The sequence below is a fragment of the Cnephaeus nilssonii genome (genome assembly GCF_951640355.1).
Source record: "Cnephaeus nilssonii genome assembly, chromosome: X".
NCBI lineage: Eukaryota > Metazoa > Chordata > Mammalia > Chiroptera > Vespertilionidae > Cnephaeus > Cnephaeus nilssonii.
In genome coordinates, this window is record NC_137071.1 from 108,562,262 (window position 1) to 108,586,301 (window position 24,040).

Sequence of the window (24,040 nt, forward strand, 5' to 3'; positions counted from 1 at the left end):
GGACTCCGCCCCCCTTTGGGGAATCTGGGAGAGTGCACAGAGCCAGCTCACCTTCAGGAATTTGAGAGTGTGCGCCCTAGCCGGTTTGGCTCAGTAGAGAGAGCACACACAGGACGCAGATCCACTTCAGGGAATTTGGCACGCCGGACACAGCTGCCTGGGATCCCTGACTCACAGCGCATTCACACTAAGAGCCACCAACCCCAATTGTTGGTGCATGCACACACAGGGACCCTGATTCTCAATGAGAAACCGCACAAGACAACAGAGACTCTGACACTCGATTCTTGGTGCAGACACAGGGAAACTCTGACTCCTGGCACATGCTAAGGATCTCATTTTCGGCACATACCAACAGTGTGGTGCAGACAGGGCCCCTGATTCTAAGTGTGCACACGAGACCACACGGAACACAGGGGACACTGACCCTGGGCAAGTCTGGTTCCCACCAACCAAGGCAGCCACACGTCCTAGTGTCAGAGCACTTCAGTGAAACTCGGGTGGAGAGAAGTCCCCACAGCACACGGCCCAGGTCCACGCAAACGGAAGCTTGAGCTTTCTGGTGATAGCCAGAATGGGGAAACGAAATAACTCACAGAGGAAAGAAATAGTGGAGTCGCCAAGAAAGAAAATTAGTGAAACTGAAGCTTGCAACATGACCGAAAAGGAGTTCAGAGTAATGGTCGTAGAATTTATACATTGGATGGATGAGAAAATCAACAACTTATGCAAGAATCAGGAAGAAATGAAAAGTGATATAGCTACAATCAAAAACACCATGGAAAGTTTCAACAGTAGACTACAAGAAGCAGAGGACCGAATTAGTGAGTTAGAAGATCAGGTACAGAAACAAGCTCAAGCTGAACAGCAATTGGAGAAAAAAATTAAAAAGCAAGAGGAAAGCCTAAGGGAGCTTCGGGACAACATGAAACGAAGTAACATGCGTATAATAGGGCTGCCAGAAGGACAAGAAGAGCAGCAGGGATTAGAAAATCTATTTGAAGAAATAATGACAGAAAACTTCCCGGATATGGGAAAGATAAAAGTTACGCAAGTACAGAGAGTCCCAAGCAGGATCAACCCCAAAAGACCCACACCAAGACATGTCATAATTTCAATGGCAAATATAAATGATAAAGAGAGAATCTTAAAGGCGGCAAGAGAGAGACAGAGAGTTACCTACAAAGGAACAGCCATCAGATTGTCAAATGATTACTCAACAGAAACACAACAAGCTAGAAGTGAATGGAAGGAGGTATACAAAGTGTTGCAAAGCAAAGGACTGAATCCAAGAATACTATATCCAGCAAGACTATCGATCAAAATTGAAGGGGAAATCAGGAGCTTCACAGACAAAAAAAGGCTCAGGGAGTTTATCACCACCAAACCAGCAATGCAAGAAATGCTGAAGGGAATGCTGTAAAAAGAAGAAATAAACAAGTAAGAAGGAACACAGACACAAAAATAGATATGACTACAAACAAATACCTTTCAATAATAACTTTAAATGTAATCGGACTAAATGCTCCAATCAAAAGACATTGAGTGGCTGAATGGATAAAAAAACATGACCCATATATATATGCTGTCTACAAGAGACCCACCTCAGAACAAGAGACTCACACAGATTGAAAGTGAAGGGCTGGAAAAATATATTTCAGGCAACTGGAAATGAAAAAAAAGCTGGGGTAGCAATACTTATATCTGACAAAATAGACCTCAAAGTAAATGCCATAACAAGAGATAAGAAAGGCCACTTCATAATACTAAAGGGAGAAATCCAACAAGAAGAAATAATTCTGGTAAACATATATGCTCCCAATATAGGAGCACCCAAATACATAAAAACACTCCTGGAGGATATCAAGGGAGAGATTAATAGCAATACAATCATAGTAGGAGACTTTAATACCCCACTATCACCATTGGACAAATCCTCTAAACAAAAAATCAGCAAAGAAACAGCAATCCTAAATGACTCACTAGACCAGATGGAATTAATTGACATCTTCAGAACATTTCACCCCAGAGCCACAGAATATACATTCTTCTCAAGTGCACATGGGTCATTTTCAAAGATAGACCATATGCTAGGTCACAGGCAAAGTCTCTTCAAATTCAAGAAGATAGAAATTATATCAAGCATCTTCTCAGATCACAGTGGCATAAAACTGGAAATCAACTACAATAAATACAATCCAAAGAAATCAAACACATGGAGACTAAACAGCATGCTATTAAACAAGGACTGGGTCACCAGAGAGATCAAGGAAGAAATAAAAAACATCATGGCAACAAATGACAATGAAAACACAACAATCCAAAATCTATGGGACACAGCGAAAGCAGTCTTGAGAGGGAAGTTCATAGCTCTACAAGCCTATTGCAAAAAACAAGAAACAATGGTAATAAATTACCTAACCCTACAACTCAAAGAGCTAGAAAAAGAGCAGCAAGAAAAGCCCAGTGTAATCAGAAGGAAGGAAATAACAAAGATCAGAGCGGAGATAAATGACATAGAGACCAAAGAAAAAATACAAAAGATCAACAAAACCAAGAGCTGGTTCTTTGAAAGGATAAACAAGATTGATGGACCTCTAGCCAAGCTCACGAAGAAGCAAAGAGAGAGGACACAAATGAACAAAATCAGAAATGAAAGAGGTGAAATAACAACAGACCCCGGTGAGATACAAAGGATTGTTACAAAATACTACGAACAACTCTACTCCAACAAACTGGACAACCTGGAGGAAATGGACATATTCCTAGAAAAATACAACCTTCCAAAAATCAATCAAGAAGAATCTAAACAGCTCAATAGGCCAATAACTATGGACGAAATTGAAGCAGTCATCAAAAAGCTTCCAGCAAACAAAAGCCCGGGGCCTGATGGCTTCACAGGAGAGTTTTACCAAACATTCAAGAAAGAACTAAAAACCTATCCTCCTTAGACGATTCCAAAAATTAAAGAGGAAGGAACACTTCCAAGCTCCTTCTATGAAGCCAGCATCACCCTAATACCAAAACCAGATAAAGACAACACAATGAAAGAGAATTACAGACCAATATCCCTCATGAACACAGATGCCAAAATCCTCAACAAAATTCTAGCAAATCGGCTCCAGCAGTACATCAGAAAGATCATACACCATGACCAAGTAGGATTCATCCCAGGAATGCAAGGATGGTACAATATCCGCAAATCAATAAACGTGATACATCACATAAACAAATTGAGAGATAAAAATCACAAAGTCATATCAATTGATGCAGAAAAAGCATTTGACAAAATCCAACACCCTTTCTTGATAAAAACTCTCAACAAGGTGGGAATAGAAGGCTCATACCTCAACATAATAAAAGCTATATATGATAAACCCACAGCAAACATCATACTCAATGGACAAAAACTAAAAACATTTCCTCTAAGAACAGGAACAAGACAGGGATGCCCACTCTCACCACTTCTGTTTGACATAGTACTGGAAGTATTAGCCATTGCAATTAGACAAGAAGAAGAAATGAAATGTATCCAAATTGGAAAAGAACAAGTAAAGCTGTCCTTATTTGTAGATGACATGATATTGTACATAAAAAACCCAAAAGATTCCATCAAAAAACTAATAGACTTAATAAATGAATTCGGCAATGTAGCAGGATACAAAATTAACGCCAAGAAATCTATGGCCTTTCTATACACCAATAGTGAACTTACAGACAAAGAGACTAAAAAGGCAATCCCATTTACCATTGCTCCAAAAAAATTAAGATACCTACGAATAAACTTAACTAAGGAGGTAAAAGACCTATACACAGAAAACTACAGGACACTGAAAAAAGAGATAGAGGAAGACGTAAACAGATGGAAGAACATACCATGTTCATGGATTGGTAGAATCAATATCATTAAAATGTCCATACTACCCAAAGCAATCTATAGATTCAATGCACTCCCCATTAAATTACCAATGGCATATTTCACAGACCTAGAAAGAACTCTCCAAAAATTCATCTGTAATAAAAAAAGACCTTGAATAGCCACAGCAATCCTGAGAAAGAAGAATAAAGTAGGAGGGATCTCTATACCAGATTTCAAGCTGTATTCCAAAGCCACTATTCTCAAAACAGCCTGGTACTCGCACAAGAACAGACATATAGATCAATGGAACAGAATAGAGAATCCAGATATTGACCCAAACCACTGTACTCAATTAATATTTGACAAAGGAGGCGTGAACATACAATGGAATAAAGACAGTCTCTTCAATAAGTGGTGTTGGGAAAATTGGACAGATACATGCAAAAAAATGAAGCTAGATCACCAACTTACGCCATACACAAAAATAAACTCAAAATGGATACAGGACTTAAACATAAGACGGGAAACCATAAAAATACTAGAGGAATCCACAGGCAGCAAAATCTCAGACATATGCCAAAAGAACTTCTTCACCGATACTGCCCCTAGGGCAATGGAAGCTAAAGAGAAAATAAACAAATGGGACTACATCAAAATAAAAAGCTTTTTTACAGCAAAAGAAACTATCAACAAAACAACAAGAAAGCACATTGCATGGGAGAACATATTTGCAAATGGCATCACTGATAAAGGTTTAATCTCCAACATCTACAGGCAGCTTATACAACTTAATAAAAGGAAGATAAATGATCCAGTAAAAAAATGGGCAACGGACCTAAATAGAATCTTTTGCAAAGAAGACAGAAGGAAGGCCAAGAGACACATGAAAACATGCTCAACGTCAGTAATTATTCGACAGATGCAAATCAAAACAACAATGAGGTACCATCTCACACCTGTCAAAATGGCTATCATCAACAAGTCAACAAACAACAAGTGTTGGCGAGGATGCAGAGAAAAAGGAACCCTCGTGCACTGCTGGTGGGAATGCAGACTGGTGCAGCCACTGTGGAGAACAGTATGGAGTTTCCTCAAAAAACTGAAAATGGAACTCCCATTTGACCCAGTAATCCCACTCCTAGGAATATATCCTAAGAAACTGGGAACACCAATAAGAAAGGATATATGCACTCTTATGTTCATAGTAGCACAATTTACAATAGCTAAGATTTGGAAACAGCCTAGGTGCCCGTCAGCAGATGACTGGATCAGAAAACTGCAGTACATCCACACAATGGAATACTATGCTGCCATAAAAAAGAAGGAATTCTTACCATTTGCAGCAACCTGGATGGAATTGGAGAACATTATGTTAAGTGAAATAAGCCAGTCGATGAAAGAAAAATACCACATGATCTCACTCATTTATGGATAATAAAGAACATTATAAACTTGAACAAAAAGATAGATACAGAGGCAGTTAAGCATCAAACAGTCTGTCAAATTACAGCAGGAAGGTTAGGGAGAGGTGGGGAAGATAAGAGATCAATCAAAGGACTTGTATGCATGCATATAAGCATAACCAATGGATGCAAAACTCTGGGGGGTGAGGGCATATATGGGAGTGGGGTGGGGGGGCAATGGTAAGATATGTACACATATAATACCTTAATAAAAAAAATTGAAAAAAAAAGAAGTATATACCATGCTCATGGACAGGAAGAATTATCATTGTTAAAAGTCCATATTGCCCAAAGCAATCTATAGATTAAATGCTATTCCTATGAAAATACCAATGGTATATTTCACAGAACCAAAACAAATAATCCAAAAATGTATATGGAACCACAAAACAACAACAACAACAACAACAAAACCACACCATAATAACCTCAGCAATCTTAAGAAAGAAGAACAGAGTTGGAGGTGTCATGCTATCTGATATCAAACTATACTACAAGGCCATAGTAATAAAAACAGATATATAGATCAATGGAACAGTATAAAAAGCCCAGAAAAAAAAACATTTCTATTGGCCAATTAATTTTGACAAACGGGGCAGGATTATACAATGGGGTAATGACAGTCTATTCAATAAATGGTGTTAGTAAAATTGGACAGATACTTGCAAAAAAATTAGACTAAATTCTTACACCATATACAAGAATAAATTCAAACAAATTAAAGACTTAAATGTAAGACTTGATACCATAAAAATCCTAGAAGAATACATAAGCAAGAAAATCTTTGACATTTATCCTAGTAATATTTTTTCAAATATATTTCCTGGGGCAAGGGAAACAAAGAATAAACAAATGGGACTACTTAAAACTAAAGAGTTTCTGCACAGCAAAGGAAATAATCAAGAAAATGAAAAGACAACCCACTGAATGGAAGAACATATTCATCAATGATACATATGGTAAGGGGTTAATATCCAAAATTTATAAAAATAACTTATACAAATCAACACTAAAACAAGCAAACAATACAGTCTAAAAATGGGCAAAGGACCTATTTAGACACTTCTCCAAAGAGGATGTACAGATGGCCTAAAGATATATGAAAATATGTTCAACCTGGGTATGTGCCCTGACCATGTATCAAACCCAAATTTTAGTGTAGGAGACAACACTCCAACCAACTGAGCCACACTGGCTAAAGGTACCCTGAGATTATTTTCCTCACTTATCAATTGGCAAAAATCCAAAAATTTGATATCACACTCTGTTGATGAACCTAGAGAAAATAGACACTCTCATACATTGTTGATGAAACTGCATATTGATACAACCCTTGCTATTAGTTTGATAGGTTAGTCATAATAAAGTACCACAGATTGGGTAGCTTAAATGACAGAAATTTATTTTTTCACAATTATGGAGACTAGAAGTCTCAGATCAAGAAACCAGCGGGATTGGTTTCTGCTGAGGCCTCTCTTCTTGGCTTGTTGGTGGCCATCTTCTCTTCCCTGTATCTTCAAGTGGTCTTCCCTCTATGCATGTCTGTGTTCTAATCTCCTGTACTTATAAGGAAACCAGTTAGATTGGATTAGAGCCTACCCTAATAACTTAATTTCAACTTAATTACCTCTTTATAGACCATATCTCTAAATACAGTCACTTTCTGAGTATCTTGGGGTTGCACTTCAACACATGAGTTTAGGGGGACACAATTCCACCCGTAACAACCATTATGGAGGGAAATTTAGAAAAGCTATCAAAATTGCCAATATATACCTTGATCAGATTTTGTTTCTGGAAATCTATCCTGCAGCTATACTTGTACAAATATAAAATGACATATAGCGAAGGATATTTATTTCAACCTTGTTGATAATAGTAAAAGTTTGGAAATAACCCATGGCCACCAATAGGGGACTATTTGAGTAAACTATGTATCACTGACACAGTGCAAAAGTATGCAGTTGTAAAAAGAAACGAGTAACCTCTCCATGCATAGCTAAAGAGAGATCACAATGACATGTGAAGTAAGAAAAGAAAGGCACAAAACAGTGTAATAGCATGCTACCTACATCTGAGAAATATATTCACATTTGCTTGTACAGTACCAGCATAAAGAAACACTGAAGGCTAAATAACAATGACAAAAAAATGATAAAATTGATTACTCATGAGGTACAATGGGGGCACAGAATAGAAGGGGGCAGAAGTGGAAATGAGGCTTTTCTTTTTTTTTATTGTTTAAAGTATTACAAATAGTAATACATATGTCTCCTTTCCCTCCCCCCTAAGCTTTTCTATATATTCCTTTTTATAATGTTTTCATTCTAAATTATGTAAATTCAAAAACAAGTACAACTATTATATATAAAGCTTCCTAGTTCAGCCATGGAATTTCTAGTACAATATGAGACTAACTCTGGTCCTTTTACTTTTGAGAATGACTATTCTCCCTTTATTGAATCTTTACCTAGGTTTTTGAAATTGTGCTCTTGTGAAATAAAGGAAATCCCCCAGGGGTTGCAAATGCTTTCTCTCTTTCATTCTTTTTATTTTTATTTGAAAAAGAGGAACTGAGTTTAAGAGGACTAGAGAGAGTCCAGTTTGATTTGTCGTTGACCAAATAGGAGATTACCCAGATGCTATTGATCACCAGCACTCGGCAGCACAAATACCCTTGGGTGTGCATCACTTCAAGCAAACAGAAATGTACCCTGCTGACGGTGGGGTGCCTGAGTAGGGGTGTGGGTGGGGTTGGGGAACCCGAGCACGTTGCATCCAGCTGAGAGTGAGATTCCTTGAGAAAGCCCCTTCCTATCACAGCACCCACAGCACTCTGAGCCTGCTTGCAGCCCAACAGCCTCTCCGAGAATGCTACATTTAAAAGTGCAATTTTTGGATGATTCCCAGAAGATTTTTGTGGTTGATGTAAGTGGAAATTACATTGCTATTATTCCTTTATTATTCATTCAATAATGGTCATTTGTGGACAGCCCATTTGCCAGCAATGTTATGTCTTCGTTAGGACTGAATGACAGAGGACTGTGGTTTTTAGCTTTGGAAAAAGAAATCTGTATTTAATATTACAATGTAGCTCATATTTTCCATTAACTTTTCTTCTAGAACAGGTTCTCTTTTCTCAGGGGATGACAAAAGCAAGTTTTAAAGATATGCTAAATAGTTGTAAAAAGACAAAGCAGCAATAACTTAGTAGTCCTGCCCAAAGACGTATTTTTTGAAATAATTTGCCTATGAGTCTCATCCCATGAACATGTATGGGGAGAAAACTGTGGTTCTGAGGGAAAGGAGAAGGGGAAAGCTACCCTCCTTTTTTTGAAGAAAATTTATGGGCTTTGGGGTCAGGGTAGAATTATGCACTTGTAATGAGACCTCAGGAAGTAATGACAAGTATGAAAGAGAAAAATAAGATAAGAGACTACTTAATTTGATTTAGTGCTTGTAGTTCAGGGTTCTTAATATCATTCCTAGCTGCAAGATGATTGCATACAATTATACCTCATCTCTTCAAGAAAGAAGAAATTTATTAAGCATATCATTTGGGGCTCATTTTTCAATATAGTAAGATATGTACATTTTGATGTTGGGTTTTATGTATGAGCATTTTGAAATCTATAATTTTATTTGAACAAAAATGCAATTTGCTCTGATATTTACATTAGCTACTAACAAAGAATAAATAGCTCATTTTCTTTTAAATTCATACAAAATGCTGGTTGTTTTCTTTTATACATAAACTAACAACTGCTGTTGGGTGTGTGGGTAACCCCTTTTTCAAATGAATGTTTCATTTTGAGTTGAATAATGTGCTTTGTGGGTGATGACTTCATGGCTTCAGATGCTGTTTTGCTGTCTCTTCCTTTCATTTTTATTTGCAAAAGGCAGTTTAGTTCCACAAACCTGAATGATTTGTTTTTGTAGCAAATAGCTTCCATTAGAGGTATGAGGCTTTTCCTATTTTTTTTCTTGGAACTATATTTAAGGAGTGGAAAATGTCTTTTGAGTAGTTTATCCATTTGCAGGCTGGTGGTGTACATTCACAGTGCTCCAGTACCTGAGTTAGTGAGCTGGGTATTCAAAAGAGACTGCTTTAGGCTACACTTTTAATAGACATTTCAAGCAACTCAAACAGAAATCTTTGACAAAAAGTGACAGAAGAGCTTTCTGAATGTGGAGTTCAAATTCAGATCCAATTAAATGTGGGAGGGGGTGAGAATAGTACCATAGCTTCACAAAATTTTCCTTCTGAGGAGCTGATTCCAGCAACTTGAATCCAGCATGATTTGGCTTCAAGTCAGATTGTTTCTTTCCAGCTGCAGCACATTGTGTTCCTTGGGAAGATAATGGGAGAGATTACCCAGCAATTCGGGTGTCACAGCATCTGATTCCTTTTGCTCTGTAGAAGGCTACTTCTGAAAGTAGCAATCATGGTGTTACTGAGAGTGGCAATAGCATTAACTGTAGTCCCACGAGAAGTGTTCTCCTGAGAGGAATGGAACCTTAAGTTAGCAGCCAATTATACAACAGTATCTTCTCTTTTTAACAATAGACTGATGATGATGATGTCAGCAGTAATAGTGAGTTACAAGTGAATAACACTTTAACATTTACAAAGTAATCTCATATCCATTAGTTCATTTGATCCTTCATTCTACCCTGTGAGTGAAGGTAGGAAAAAAAATTAATCTTTTCCCATTTTGCAAATAAATAGGTACTCAGGGAGCTTAAATGGCGTGTGTAGGATTATACAGCATATAAATGCAAAGCAATCCAAAACTCTCCCCACTATTCAATATACAGTTGTATCCAGAAGACTCATCTGTCAATAGCCTTTTAGTCCCATAATATTGCTCATGCACATTATTTGTTTTCTGTTGCTATCGAAAGGCAAAGAATTTGGCATACAGTGAGTCTTTGGTGACTGGTGTGTTCTGAGGAGCTATGTGAGAAAGTGGTTCTTAGAGGTTAGGGAGAAGATGGCATGAATATTTTCACTGATTCAAAAGCAACCTAAACATTTCCTCTTTTATTAGTACTCATATCTTAACCAGGATGAAGAAATGCTTGGAACCATAATGGAGAGAATCATTAGCAGCTAAGGAAAGCCACATGGAGGGGCTTTTTATATCAAAATTGACTGATATCTCATGAGATGTGGATCAATCTCAGGGAGAATTATTCTGCAAGATAAGATTAAAAAAACACAATTGGCTGCATAGGGAGAAATAATGGAGTCTTGGACATTGGTGTTGATTTTACAGAAAGTACTATAGTAGAAATATGAAAAGAACACATGATCAGATAGAATAATGTCTCTTGGGTAAGGCTAATTGGCACCCAGAATGTTTTACTCTACCCCCAGTAGCAATTTCTTGGTGAATTTGTTGGTGTCCAAGATCTGGCTCGGGCCTACAGAATCAGAAGCCTGATTTGCCAGCACTCCACAAGAACTGAAGTCAGAGACTGTTATTTAAAATCAGGATGTCAGTGTCACCATTTACAGTGGGATTGGGGACACTAAGATCCTCTCATCAGTTACATCAAATGCCAAATGTCAGAAAAGTCAGATTTAAAGGAATTAAACATCTGATTCTATTATTTGATGGCCTAGTAATCCATCCATCTTCACAAAGGCCCTATCATTCAGACCTTTTATTCATTCATTCATTTAGTTATTTTGTTAAAAAATTATTATCGAGCCCTATCCGATTTGGCTCAGTGGATAGAGCGTCAGCCTGCGGACTGAAGGGTCCCAGGTTCGATTCCGGTCAAGGGCATGTACCTTGGTTGTGGGTACATCCCCAATAGGTGGTGTGCAGGAGGCAGCAGATAGATGTTTCTCTCTCATTGATGTTTCTAACTATCTCTCTCCCTTCCTCTCTGTAAAAAATCAATAAAATATATTAAAAAATTATTATCGAGATCATAATATTTCCCAGGCCCTGTTCTGGGTACATTATACTCTACCATATAGGTAAGTAAAGTTCTAGAGCAAGGGCACACTCTCAACTGGGCAGTGCTGGCTTTTTGCTACAAACTATGGCTTCAGTGATTCATTTTTCCCTCATTGCATGATTGAATATCCCTTTGTTATTGACCTGTTTTTAACTTGTTAATGCCTTAAACTAGATTACTTGGAAGAGTGGCTGGCCACAGACACATCCTGTTTTTTTGAAGTTTCTTTGAGTATCTGTGTATATAGAGGCACTGTGTGTTAATTTTACAGATGGACTCTGAGAATATTTGTCAACCTTTTCTTTTCTGAATTTCCAAATGTATTTGGGGAATGCAGAATAGATATGGAACTTCAAAATTGCTGAAATGTGCCTACTAAAGTGTAATCCAGTGAAAAAATATATTTAGTAAAAACCTCATTTTTATTTTTCAAGCTCTCATATTGAAGAAACTTGATTGTTGTTAAATATCAACATTATATCTAGTGTGGCACTTATCATGGACTTCATATACTTAGATAATCAAGGAAGGCTCTCTAGAATGATGATGGGAGTGGGTAAGCAGAAGGAGAAATGGAGTAAGGTAATGCTTTAAAAAATAATTGCAGATTTTAGCCCTGGCTGGTGTGGCTCAGTTGGTTGGGCATAGTCCCATGCACTGAGAGGTCGCCAGTTCGTTTTTCTGTCAGGGTACATCCCCAGGCTGTGGCTGGATCCCCAGTATGGGTCATGCAGGAGATTTGATGATTCTTGATGTTTTTATCTCTAAAAAAATCAATAAAATATTTTTAAAAATAATTGCAGATTTTAATGTAAATTAAGTTTTGTCTTTTTATTATGGAGACTGGAATTTTCTTGACTAAAAAAATGGGGAGGAAAAACCAAATCTAAGGTTTTCTCAGCTCTTAGAAATAGTAGAGAAGGTCAGGTTTCTAGCTTGACTATGAATCCTCCTAATACACACACATACCAGTAACAGTAATGAATGTCCTTGAAGGATGACCTTTTTTTTTTCTAAAGTCTGGACTGTTTGCTTATCTGGAGGATATATGGAGAGTTTACAAAACCAATAATCCCATCATTGTATCTGACACAGTTATGTCTGCTATTTCCCCTGCCTGTGGCAGTGCTGTTTTTGTAGAAGCATAGTGGAGGTGAAGAACAGCTTTGTTTGTGAATTTTCCCCCAAAATAATTCACTTTGATGGTTTATGGAGCCTAAAGTCAAAATAAGAGATTTGAAACATCTCAAATCTTACCTTTACCTGATTGCTAAGTGACTGTATTGTTAATCACAGCAGGTACCTGGTGGCTTACACAGGGAGAATATGGTGAGTCAGCTTACCTCATTTCTTTAAGAATAAGCCCATCATAAAGGCCACTAAGCAACAGTTTCTGAAAGAGGCAGAGGGCAGACAGTACCAGGACTGAGAACTATTCAAGATAAATAACAAAGCAAAGTTGCCTTGTGGTTATTTTTAATTGGTAGTGTGGTATTTACCCTTGGATGATAAGGGATCTTTTGTAATTTTGTCAGTGATGAAACAGATACCTCTCCCCTTCATAAGGAAAAGCTGTCCCAACTCCAATGAGATGGAATACTTTTGTGTAGTGGAATGTTCCTGGACTTGGGGCTACAAATACTGAGCCATTTTAGTGTTGTAACCTTGAGCCAGTCACTTACTCTCTTAGCTCCCTGAGTTGTTGTGAGGGGAAATATAAATGTTATAATGTATATTTAGAGTCTGATAATGTAGGATAAATTTGTACCACTTACAAGCTGTGAGGCCTTGGGCAAGTCACTTAGCATATCTGAGACTTAGTTTTGTCGACTCTAAAAACTTGGACCTTATGGGTGGTGGGAACACTGTGCAATATACAGATCTTGTAACATAGAAACCCACACCTGAAATCTATCTGATCATGTTGACCAATGTTACCCCAATAAATTTAAATACATACATACATACATACATACATACATACATAAATACAAACTTGGACTTGAAGTGTCAGGAAAAAATTTCCAAATAATAAACAATTTAAGTTCCTGAGTAGTAGCTAAGGAGATAAAGAGTGAGAACTAGAGTGCTGAGGGATTTATGGTGGTCTACACAAAGGAAAAATGAAAAGCCAATATGCAAAAGAGAACATGCCCTTTCAAGGCAAAACAAAGGTCAATCTGAGTGAATAGTGGAATGTTGAAAGGAAGATGGAGAGTACCTGGAAATTAAGATGAAACATGGGTATGAAAAAATTGGACAGATACATGCAAAAAAATGAAATGAGCACCAACTTATACTATACACAAGAATAAACAAAATGGATAAAAGACTTAAATGTAAGTTGTGGAACCAGAAAAATTCTTAAAGAAAACATAGGCAGCAAAATCTCAGACATCTCTCATAGCAATATGTTTGTGGATACATCTCCTAGGGCAAGGGAAACTAAGGAGAAAATAAACAAATGGGACTACATCAAAACAAAACGCTTCTACACAGCAAAAGAAAGCATCAACAAAATGAAAAGGAAGCCCACTGTATGGGGGAGCATATTTGGCAATGATACATCTGATAAAAGGTTAATATCCAAAATATATAAGGAACTCATACAACTTAACAAAGGGAAGACAAACATTCAAATAAAAAATGGGCAAAGGACCTAAATAGACAATGTTCCAAAGTGGACATACAGAAGGCCAAGAGACATATGAAAAAATGCTCAAAGTCACTGATCATCAGAGAGATGCAAATTAAAATGACAAAATGAGGTATCACTTCACAGCTGTCAGAATGGCTACCATCAACAAATAAATAAATGACAAGTGGTGATGAGGATGTGGAGAAAAGGGACCCCTAGTACACTGCTGGTGGGAATGCAGACTGGTGCAGTCATTATGGAAAACAGTATGGAGTTTCCTCAAAAGTTAAATATGGAACTTCCATTTGACCCAGTGATCCTGCTTCTAGGAATATATCCTAAGAGACCCAAAACACCAATCAGAAAGAATGTATGCACCCCTATGTTCATAGCAGTGCAATTTACAATAGCTAAGATCTAGAAACAGCCTAAGTGCCCATCAGTAGATGAGTGGATAACAAAGCTGTGGTACATTTACACCATGGAATACTATGCAACAGTAAAGAAGAAGGATCTCTTACCCTTTGAGACAGCATGGAAGGACCTGGAGAGTATGATTAAGTGAATTAAGCCCAGAGAAAGACAAGTATCACATGATCTCACTCATATGCGGACTCTAATGAACAAAATAGATCCAGAGACATAGAAGAATGGAACAGACTGTCGAATCTCAGAGGGAAGAAATGGATGGGTGGATGGGTGGGTGTGAAGAGATCAACTAAAAAACTTGTATGCATATATGCATAAACCATAGACACATACAATAAGTTGGAAAGGCCTGGGGTGGGCTAGAAGGGGTCAATGGGGTGAAAGGGGACATATGTAATACTTTCAACAATAAAGATGTTTTTTAAAGATGAAGCACAGCTAGCCATGTGGTTTATATTCTGAAAGTGATAGAGAATAACAAGAATTTAAGAAGCTAAAATGTGGATATTAGCATGTGCTTACTAATTAATTTATGCATTCATTTGCTCAGCCAATATTTAATAAAATGTGTTCTAAGTGTTGGAGATGCCAGGTAGAAACTGAATAATAACTTCAACTTCAGAGGCTCCAATTTTAGATAATTAATCTATCTCCTAAAAAGGAGATAGGAAAAAAAATGCTCAAACAATCAATATTCCAACCTGAAAGTGAATGGAGACAGATAGGTTTTATGCAACAGATGGTAATAAAGTAGAATTTCTAGACCCATTTGATGCTGGTCTACATATGGAAGATGAGTGAGAGGAATCTAGATGACCTTCAGATTTCTGGCTTAGGTGACTGGATGGTGGCTCCCTTTCACCAAGACAGAGAACAGAATAAAAGTAGCAAGTTTAAGATGGGCAATAATGAGTTTTGTATTGGACTTATGGATTATCAAAAAAGAAATATATCTGGAGTTGGGAAGACCTGAGTTTTAGTCCCAGATCTAACAATTTTAAGGTGTGAGGCCTCAGGTGAGTCACTTCACCTCTCTGAGCCAGTGCCCTTATCACTAAAATAGGGATAATCATAGCACTTACCTCACAATTTCATTGTGAATATAAATGAAATCCCAGAGATAAAGTTTATGACCGAAAAATAAGTGCTCAAAGCATGTTAATTCCTCCCTTCCTTGCTTACAGACCTCTTTATTTCTCTGGTTTGCAAATCAATAGAATGACCTTTCACCCTCAATCTGGAGTTTCTTTTGATAAGCTTCATTTTGCAGCCCACCTCCAGGCAATAGAACTTTGTTTCCCCAGGTCTGCACTTCCTTTTGGGCTTCCCAAGGTTAATTTATCCTGCCTTTCTGAGTGGTTTGCCTTTGCTTAGTCAATAGTCTCAGGGGATTTGTTCTTCTCCTGGAGTCATTAATCCTGGGAGGGTCCATAAAAGCTGTCTAGAGTTACCTAAAATAATGTTGGTCTTCCTTTAAGGAAGCTGATGGAAATAGCCAAATACTTCGTGAGTTAACTACATTTTAAGTTAATCTGTGGTTAGTTTCTTAATCCCTTTCACCTTTTTCATCCACCCCTCTCCCCACCTGGGATATAAAGTACAGCATAGGGAATATAATCAATAATATTATAATAATTATGTATGATGTCAGATAGGTAGTAGCCTTGTCAGGTGATTAATTCATAAGGTATATAAATGTCTAATCATTATATTGTACACCTGAAACTAATATAATATTGTATGTCAACTGTAATTGGAAAATTAATTTCAAAAAATTAAAAACAAAAAGCTTAAGAAAGTTGCTCTGCGGTAACTACTCATAGTAATGCTAACACAGTTCATAACAATGGTAACGACAATACTACTGACTAATAATATCAATAGCTTATGTTCTAGGTGTATTTTGCATACACTATCTCATGTAATATTCACACAAAATAAATAATTGTCACTATCTAGGTTATTTATATAACACCTCTGTGCCTTAGGTTTTGTCATTTGTAAAATGAGGATAATGTTAATGCCCACTACATAGAATTGTTATGAAGGTTGAATGAACTATATCTAAAACACTTAGAACAATAGCATAAAAGTATTTTCTTCATGGATACCCCATAAAAATTGGCTCCAAATTTAGATGGTAAATATATGTCCTAATATTCTTGTCTACACAGCAATATCTAAGTGAATAAGGCCAGGAATATTATTGCTATCTTTATTTTACAGGTATGTAAACTGAGGTACAGAGAGGTTGACTTATCCAAGGTAGCATTGCTATTTAAGTTAATGGGTGATCTGGGGTTCAAGCTTCATTTGAGCTTCAAAACCCTGGCTGGTTATTGGTTAGGTAGTAGACTTATGACTCAGGTGGGATTGCTGTATGTGTTGTAAAGCTTCCTGGTTTTCCAGGACTTCCTGATGTATCTTCTAGTTGCAAGCAGCTGGTCCCACACTAGGTGCTCAATCAACTTTTGATGACAGGCTGACCAACAGACTGATCATAACAACGCATCACCAGCCCCGTGCCTGTACAAAGAAACTCAATTGATGAAGCTTCTAAACCATGTTAGGAAAATCATCCTGGAATAATAATGTCCCACCCTAGCCAATGTAGGCTATTTCTTTGCCAGGGATTTATTTGTCATTGCCAGGGATTTATTTGCCAGCTGCTATGATGAATGTCTTTGTTTAAACTACTGAGTTTGCTTTGCTCCTGGTAGCCTAAGGTTTGTTGATTCAGAGAATAAATTGAATTGAAAAAGAAAATGCTTGTGCTTTGTTGGCCGGAGGCCAGGCTGAGCAGTGGCCAAGGGTGGTTTAGGTGTTCTCTCTCTCACCCCTCTGGGGGCCCCGTATCCTCTGCTGTCACCTGGCTGCCAGGCTTCCCTCCTGATATTAGAGCTCAAAGAAAAGGCCTGGACTCAAGCTTTCCCACCCACACCCTTCCCTTGTCCCTTCCCATTCCCAGAGCTGAAAGGAGGAGGGAACATGAACCCAACATTTAAGGCACTGGGGTGGGGATTGGGAAACTGTCTTTGGAGTTGGGTGGTTGGTAGTTGGGTGTTCATGTATGCACTCGTGGGAAACTCTATGAAGAGTTTCTGTTAGTTGGGGCCTTGACACTTTTTTTTCAAAACAGTGCAGAGCTCCATCTGCTGCCTGGGCACTGGGAAGTCCTGGGCACTCAGAACTTCTGTTGAAGCTAGAACTCTCAACAGAAGTTCTGAGTGAAACTTGCTAAAGGACAACATTCTTCTGAATTCTATAGGAGTTTATTTCCTTTAAATGCCATTTACCCTGTATTAGCATCATTGTTTGACCTCTTAGCTTTAACTGGTGCTTTAAGACCCGAGGTTGTCAATTACAACTGAGAGACTGAGAAATTCTTCAAATTGACTGAACTGAGTCCAATCCCTTGAGGTCAAAAGGGTATGGCCTGAGGGGGAGAACCACTTGGGAGGTGGCCAGACTGCCTCAGCAATTTCCTAAAAGAACCAGGAGCCTACCATTCCAGCAGCAGAGAGAGCAGTGCTGGCTTTTGTGATAGTAGGTGCCACTAAGCAGTTTTGTGCCAGACTCTCAGAACTGAAAAAAACGTTTGGTTAGACCAGTTCTACTCTGAGAGATTCCCCCTAATAGACCGTTTGCACAGGAGGTAGTGGGGAATTGGCCAATGAGGTGCCAGAGCAAGGCACCACTAGGGAGATCTGCTGAAGGCTACAAAGCTCAGGAAAAAATAGAAGGTGACAGAGGGGCCACTTCTCTGGGGGTTTTAGAACTCTCTATTGTATAGCTGGTCTGTTCAAAATATGGCTGTTGTGCAAAACCTCCAACTATTAACCCCAAAGAATCTTATTCCAGCCCTCTTTCCTATATCCCCTCTTGCTCTTTACCCACTTCCTCATTCCTTTCTGGGTCCAAGGTGTGAGGCTAGAGAGGGGTGGTCTGTCTGGGTGAGTTGACCCCAGGCCCTGGAAGCACTTAGGCATGGCACCTCACCAATAATAGCTGGTCTGTGCTGTCTTAAACAAAAGGTACTTTGTCCTCTGAGATTCCATCTACATTGATGGAATTCACCTTTCAACAAACGTAAACAAAGACAAAGGTTCTCCAGAATTTTATACTCAGAACATTTTAAGTCATTGCAAGTTTATTTTCTGTATCTATAAGTCTGTTTCTGGAGTTGTGTTGAAATTTTAATGATTCTAAACATGGTGCATATGTGCTTTTGATCTAGCCTTATATCTTTGCACCACAGATGAATATGTTGAAGGACATTAGAAGAGCACACAGTAAACATTTTTAAGCAATAAAATTAATTAAAAAGGAAAAAAAGAGTTCTGTCACAAAGTTAATATCACTTACCTTTTATGCTATGAGATATTTTCTGACCAAACATTGTTCTAGGAATTTCCACTTGCATTATTTCATATAATATTAGTTAATACGTTTTAAAAATAGGTATGATTATTCTATTTCATTCATTCATCAGTCGTTTAACAAATTCTTATGAGACCTCACTGCTTCCATGCACAGTGGTAGCTACTGAGGATGCAGAGAAAAATAAGAAATAATATCTGATCTCAAAGACCTCCTAGTCTAGTAGAAGAATTAGAAACTGAAACAGGTATGTACACTAAAGTGTGATTTATACAAATGACAGTGACAAGGACAGTTTTTAATAGAAAAACAAAGGAGGAGCACCTAACCTAGATTTAAGTGTGTGTGTTGAGGGAATGGTCAGACAGATTTTCTTGAGGGGGATAATGTCTAACGTGAATCCTAATGACCAGTACTAATTACTTATGTTTTTAAATATTTTTAATTGATATTTAGAGAGAAAGAGGATGGGAGAGGGAGAGAGAAACATTGATATGAGATTGGAACATCAATTAGCTGCCTCCTGTTGGAAGTTAAAATTGAGGGGAGAGAATGCTATGAGAGTGGTGAGAGAATGCGAGATGAACTAGTCATAAAAAGAATTTTTAATATGAAAAAATCAAGGTTCAGCAAGGTTAAATATGAACCCACAGTCATACAACTGCCAGGAATTAAAAGTACATATATTGATTCTAGAGCCCAAACTATTTCCCCATACAGTCTACAATCTTTAAACTTCTGATTCCCAGTAAGAAGTTTGGGTTCATAAAATCCTTTCACTGCTTCACCAAGCAAGGGCAACCACTGTCATGAATCTTGTCCAGAATTTGCATTTGTATTTCAGTATTTAAGTAAAATTTTACACAAAAATATTTTAGTATTTAATTGAAAGTCTTAAACAAAAATAAGACAAACAACCAACAATGCAACCTAAATAAGATGGGGAATTCAATTTCTGGAAAAACATTGTCTAAGGAAATGATTAAGATTGTATATAAAGATGGATATATGTCTTTGTGTGTTGTCTATCTTAGTGTTTTTTTGCAATAGCTAAAAGGAGAATATAATTTACATATCTAACAAGGTGGTCTCCTACACAGTAACTAATGATGATATTAATAATACAATACTACGTGTGTTTTTTAAAATTTGGTCACCAAAAAGTATTGTATCACGTGTATTATGAATTATCTGAAAAGCTTTATCCTAAGGTTCTAATAATGTCTTGTTTCTTGATGGATGGGATTACAAGCACTTTATTTCTTTCTGCTTGTTTTTCTGTTTCTTTTTTACCCTGATTTTTAAATGAGCATATTTTGTTTTCTGAATGAGAAAAAAACCCTCAAAAACAAAACAATGGAAAAAAAAACCCTTCATTTAAAAAATTGTTGCTATATAAGTTCTATTTCCTACATAAGCAATCAAAATAGGGAACTCCTCACAAAATGGCAGAGCCAGACATTTCAATCTGCTCACAGCCACATCATATGATATGTGAGGGCTCCAGGCATCTACCCCAAAATATCAACCCCATTGCCCACTAGCCCACAATTACTACTCAATTCCTTTCCAAGGTAAATAGTAATAATAATAGCTAATATATCAAAAGAAAGTTTATTATGTTGTAGGCAATATTATAAGTATTTTACATGTATTAACTTGTTGAAATCCTCGGTGAAGTAGGAACTATTAATATCCCCATTTGAGTGTGCAGCAAATTGGATAGAGATGTGAAACAATTTGCCCAAAGTCACAGAGTCATACATGTTAGAAATAGAATTTAAATGGGGCAGTCTGGGTTAAGAGGCCATGCACTTAACTACTATATTGGTTCTTTGAGGCTTGTCTTTCAAGAACCTCTGTGTTGGAGTTACCTCGGCATAATTTCACATATTAAGCAGTTAGCTCTTGTGTGTGTTGTGAGTAGTGATATAGAAAACAAGGTCAGTAGCTTCAGGGAAGAACTGACTTAGGGTAAATAGGACCTATAAGAGCTGTTAGGGAGTTTTCATGGGACAGTTGGACAATGGAAATGGTTCAGAGGAATGAGTAGGATTAGAAAGATAAGATATAGTACATCTCAGAATTGCATGAGTTCAATATCAGGGAGTGATTATAGATCCAAAAGGACACAGTGGATTCTCTTTTTTTTTATTAATATATTTTATTGATTTTTTACAGAGAGGAAGAGAGAGTTAGAAACATTGATGAGAGAGAAACATCGATCAGCTGCCTCCTGCACACCCCCCACAGGGGATGTGCCTGCAACCAAGGTACATGCCCTTGACCGGAATAAAACCTAGGACCTTTCAGTCCGCAGGCCGATGCTCTATCCACTGAGCCAAACTGGTTTCGGCCACAGTGGATTCTCTTAATTCAGTAAAGTCAGTGGCTATCCTATTTAATAAAAAAGCAATATGCAAATTGACCGTACCTCTGCTACACCCACAAGCCACGCCCATCAGCCAATCAGGAGCAAGTATGCAAATTAACCCAACCAAGATGGCTGCGGCCATGGAGCGAACATGAGGCTTGGGTTTCCCTGGCAATGGAGGAAGCCAAGCTTCCCACACACCCTGGCCTCCCCTGGCCTCTGCTCAAGGCTACGAAGTTTCAATTATAAAAGATAAATAAATGCCAGATACTAGGGCCTCTCCTTGGATTGCTGTGGGGCGTGGCCAGCCTGCAAACCACCACAGGCCCCTCGCCCAGGCCACCCCACGCTCCAAGGGAATTCCCACCCTGATCCGGGACACTCTTCAGGGCAAACCAGCCAGCCCCCACCTGTGTACCAGGCCTCTATCCTATCTAATAAAAGAGTAATATGTAAATTGACCCCCACTCCAACACACAAGATGGCTTCTCCCATGTGGACACAAGATGGCCACCACAAGATGGCCAGCAGGGGAGGGCAGTTGGGAGGGACCAGGTCTGCAAGGGAGGGCAATTGTGGGTGATCAGGCCAGCAAGGGAGGGCAGTTGGGAGGGACCAGGCTGGCAGAGGAGGGAAGTTGGGGGCGACCAGGCCTGCAAGGAAGGGAGTTAGGGGTGACCAGGCTTGCAGGGGAGGGCAGTTAGGGGCAATCAGGCTGGCAGGGGAGTGGTTAGGGGGTGATCAGGCTGGCAGGCAGAAGTGGTTAGGGGCAATCAGGAAGGCAGGCAGGTGAGCAGTTGGGAGCCAGCAGTCCTGGATTGTGAGAGGGATGTCCTACCGGGATTGGGCCTAAACGGGCAGTCGGACATCCCTCGAGGGGTCCCAGATTGGAGAGGGTGCAGGCTGAGCTGAGGGACACTTCCCCCATGCATGAATTTTGTGCACCGGGTCTCTAGTCTATACAATAGTTAGCGCTTTACTTGAAACATAGTAGATACTCAATAACTATCTGTTGAAGCAATAAAATAATGAACTCTTTTTATTCTCAGCTGCCAGGCAACTAATCCTTGCTCCAACAAGTTAGTTGATAAAATGCCAGTTAGCTAATAAAACATTCTAGGAAGTCAAGTATTGAGTCAGGTGGGATGCGGCACAAAAATTTTATGAATTATAGTTAAAATCTTACCCTTTACCAGCCCTGCACCCATGTAAAACTGTGTGGTCACAGTAAGTCCTCACTAACTGAAATAGTATTACCAGATATGAGGAATGCTCTGACTCAGGCTCCCCCAAAGGTCAACAAAGGAGAGGTTGTCTGTACTTCTACTAGCTTACAAAGGCTTCCCAAATGTGTCTGTGGATACCACCATGAATATGTTGTTTGTTTCTGCATTTGGAGGACTGTGCATTAGACCCTCCTAAACTGGGACAAGCAAATGTCTAATTCAACATTCAGAAGGGAGAAATATCTTTGATTTTGATTTCTAAATAGCAGTGAGTCAGCCTAACCAAATCTTTATGCATAAATAATTCCATCTAAGCAATTAAGGGAGAAAGATATTAGAAAAGCTTGAATTGAGAGTTGACACAATTTTAAGTCACAAAGGTTAATATCTCTTGGGACCCAATATCCCACTAAAGGTTGCTAATAAGTATCAATTCTTGCCACTATCCTCTTCTCAAGTGCCCACAAATCTACATTTTGCAAGTTAAACCATGCTTTCTTTTTCTTTCTTGTACATTAGAATTTTAGATGTGCAATATTCTAAAAATATATGAAATAAAATGCCGGGGTGTTATCCAGCATTTAAAAAGGGTTCAGGAATCTGGAGAAGGGATGTGTGTAAATTAATAAAGAGACTAGACAGGAAATATAAATTTGGAAGGCATTTTGGGGAGCCAGAGGAGACCTAGATTCAGTAACCAAGTTCTCTGAATCTCTGGACCCCTAGATTTTTATTAACACAAATTGCCCTGAAGCAATGCAGATATACATACCAAAGGTTAAGGTTTGGTATACAGTAGGCATTGTCAGATTGGGGGAAGTGCCTTTGGCTGTCTCAGTAGCAGGCAATAATATATGCAAATATTTAGGTTTGGGGAAATGCTTTCAGCTATTCCAGCAGGCAATAACATGTATTCAGACCTGCTGAAGCCTCAAGGTTCCATCAACCTTTTGATGAAATTTCTTACATTTGTGACATGCTGGAATTAGCCTCCAGCAATAAAATTTTCTGGATTTGGCTGTGCTTGTCATTGGGTACAGTTAGAAAGTCCCAGAAAACTATTTTGAGTTATGCTGAAGACCCTAACAATAGATCTGGCATGTTGAAATAGCCCTGAGGAGAATGATGGCAGAGGTCTGAAAACCTGGAATCAACCCAGACTAGGCCAGAGAAGACTATGTAACTCGTAGGCATTGGGTTATAGAGAGAGCCCAGGCCACCTCAAGGCCTGACTGTGTGAGTTATCATTCAGAACTATGATGGCTATATGCCAAGGTAAACTAGAGGGAAGGGGGTGAAAAGTTGCAAAAAGGCCTGGGAATTAAGTTATAGTAAGCCACAGGTTAAGCAAATTTTCATGAAGCCCTACTGTGTATACAACTTAGGTAGAGATCCACCAAGGGGAGAGCAGAGCTTAGTGGAGCCTAGCTGGCTGCTGTTATTGGTCTAAGCCAGTACCAAACAGCCAGAACCCAAGTAAAGAGACTAGGTGAATAAGGGTCAGGAAGTCAAGCAGATGTGTGGGTAAGGAAAGAGGAATGAAAGAACAGGTGCTAAGTGACTTCTGCAAGGGTAGGAAGACTAAGATAGGAGTCCCTTATAGGATTCTTGCTGCAGGGCATAGCTGGTTCCTTAGTGTTAGTCTACAAGTGTCAGCAAGCAAGCACACTTGGCTGGGGAAGTGGACACTTTGTGACA

General features: G+C 38.6%; 1 protein-coding gene across 2 annotated transcripts in view; it reads left to right on the forward strand.

Moving 5' to 3' along the window:
* Nucleotides 1-8,193: 8,193 nt before the first annotated feature.
* The window catches only part of FRMD7 (FERM domain containing 7), a gene marked incomplete at both ends in the record, with an annotated part of 86,861 nt that continues 71,014 nt past the window's right edge, over nucleotides 8,194-24,040 (forward strand). For both annotated transcript variants that reach the window (XM_079765860.1, XM_079765861.1), the window contains one exon: nucleotides 8,194-8,250. In XM_079765860.1, coding sequence (XP_079621986.1) covers nucleotides 8,194-8,250 — 57 coding nt within the window. The remainder of the gene's footprint in view (nucleotides 8,251-24,040) is intronic.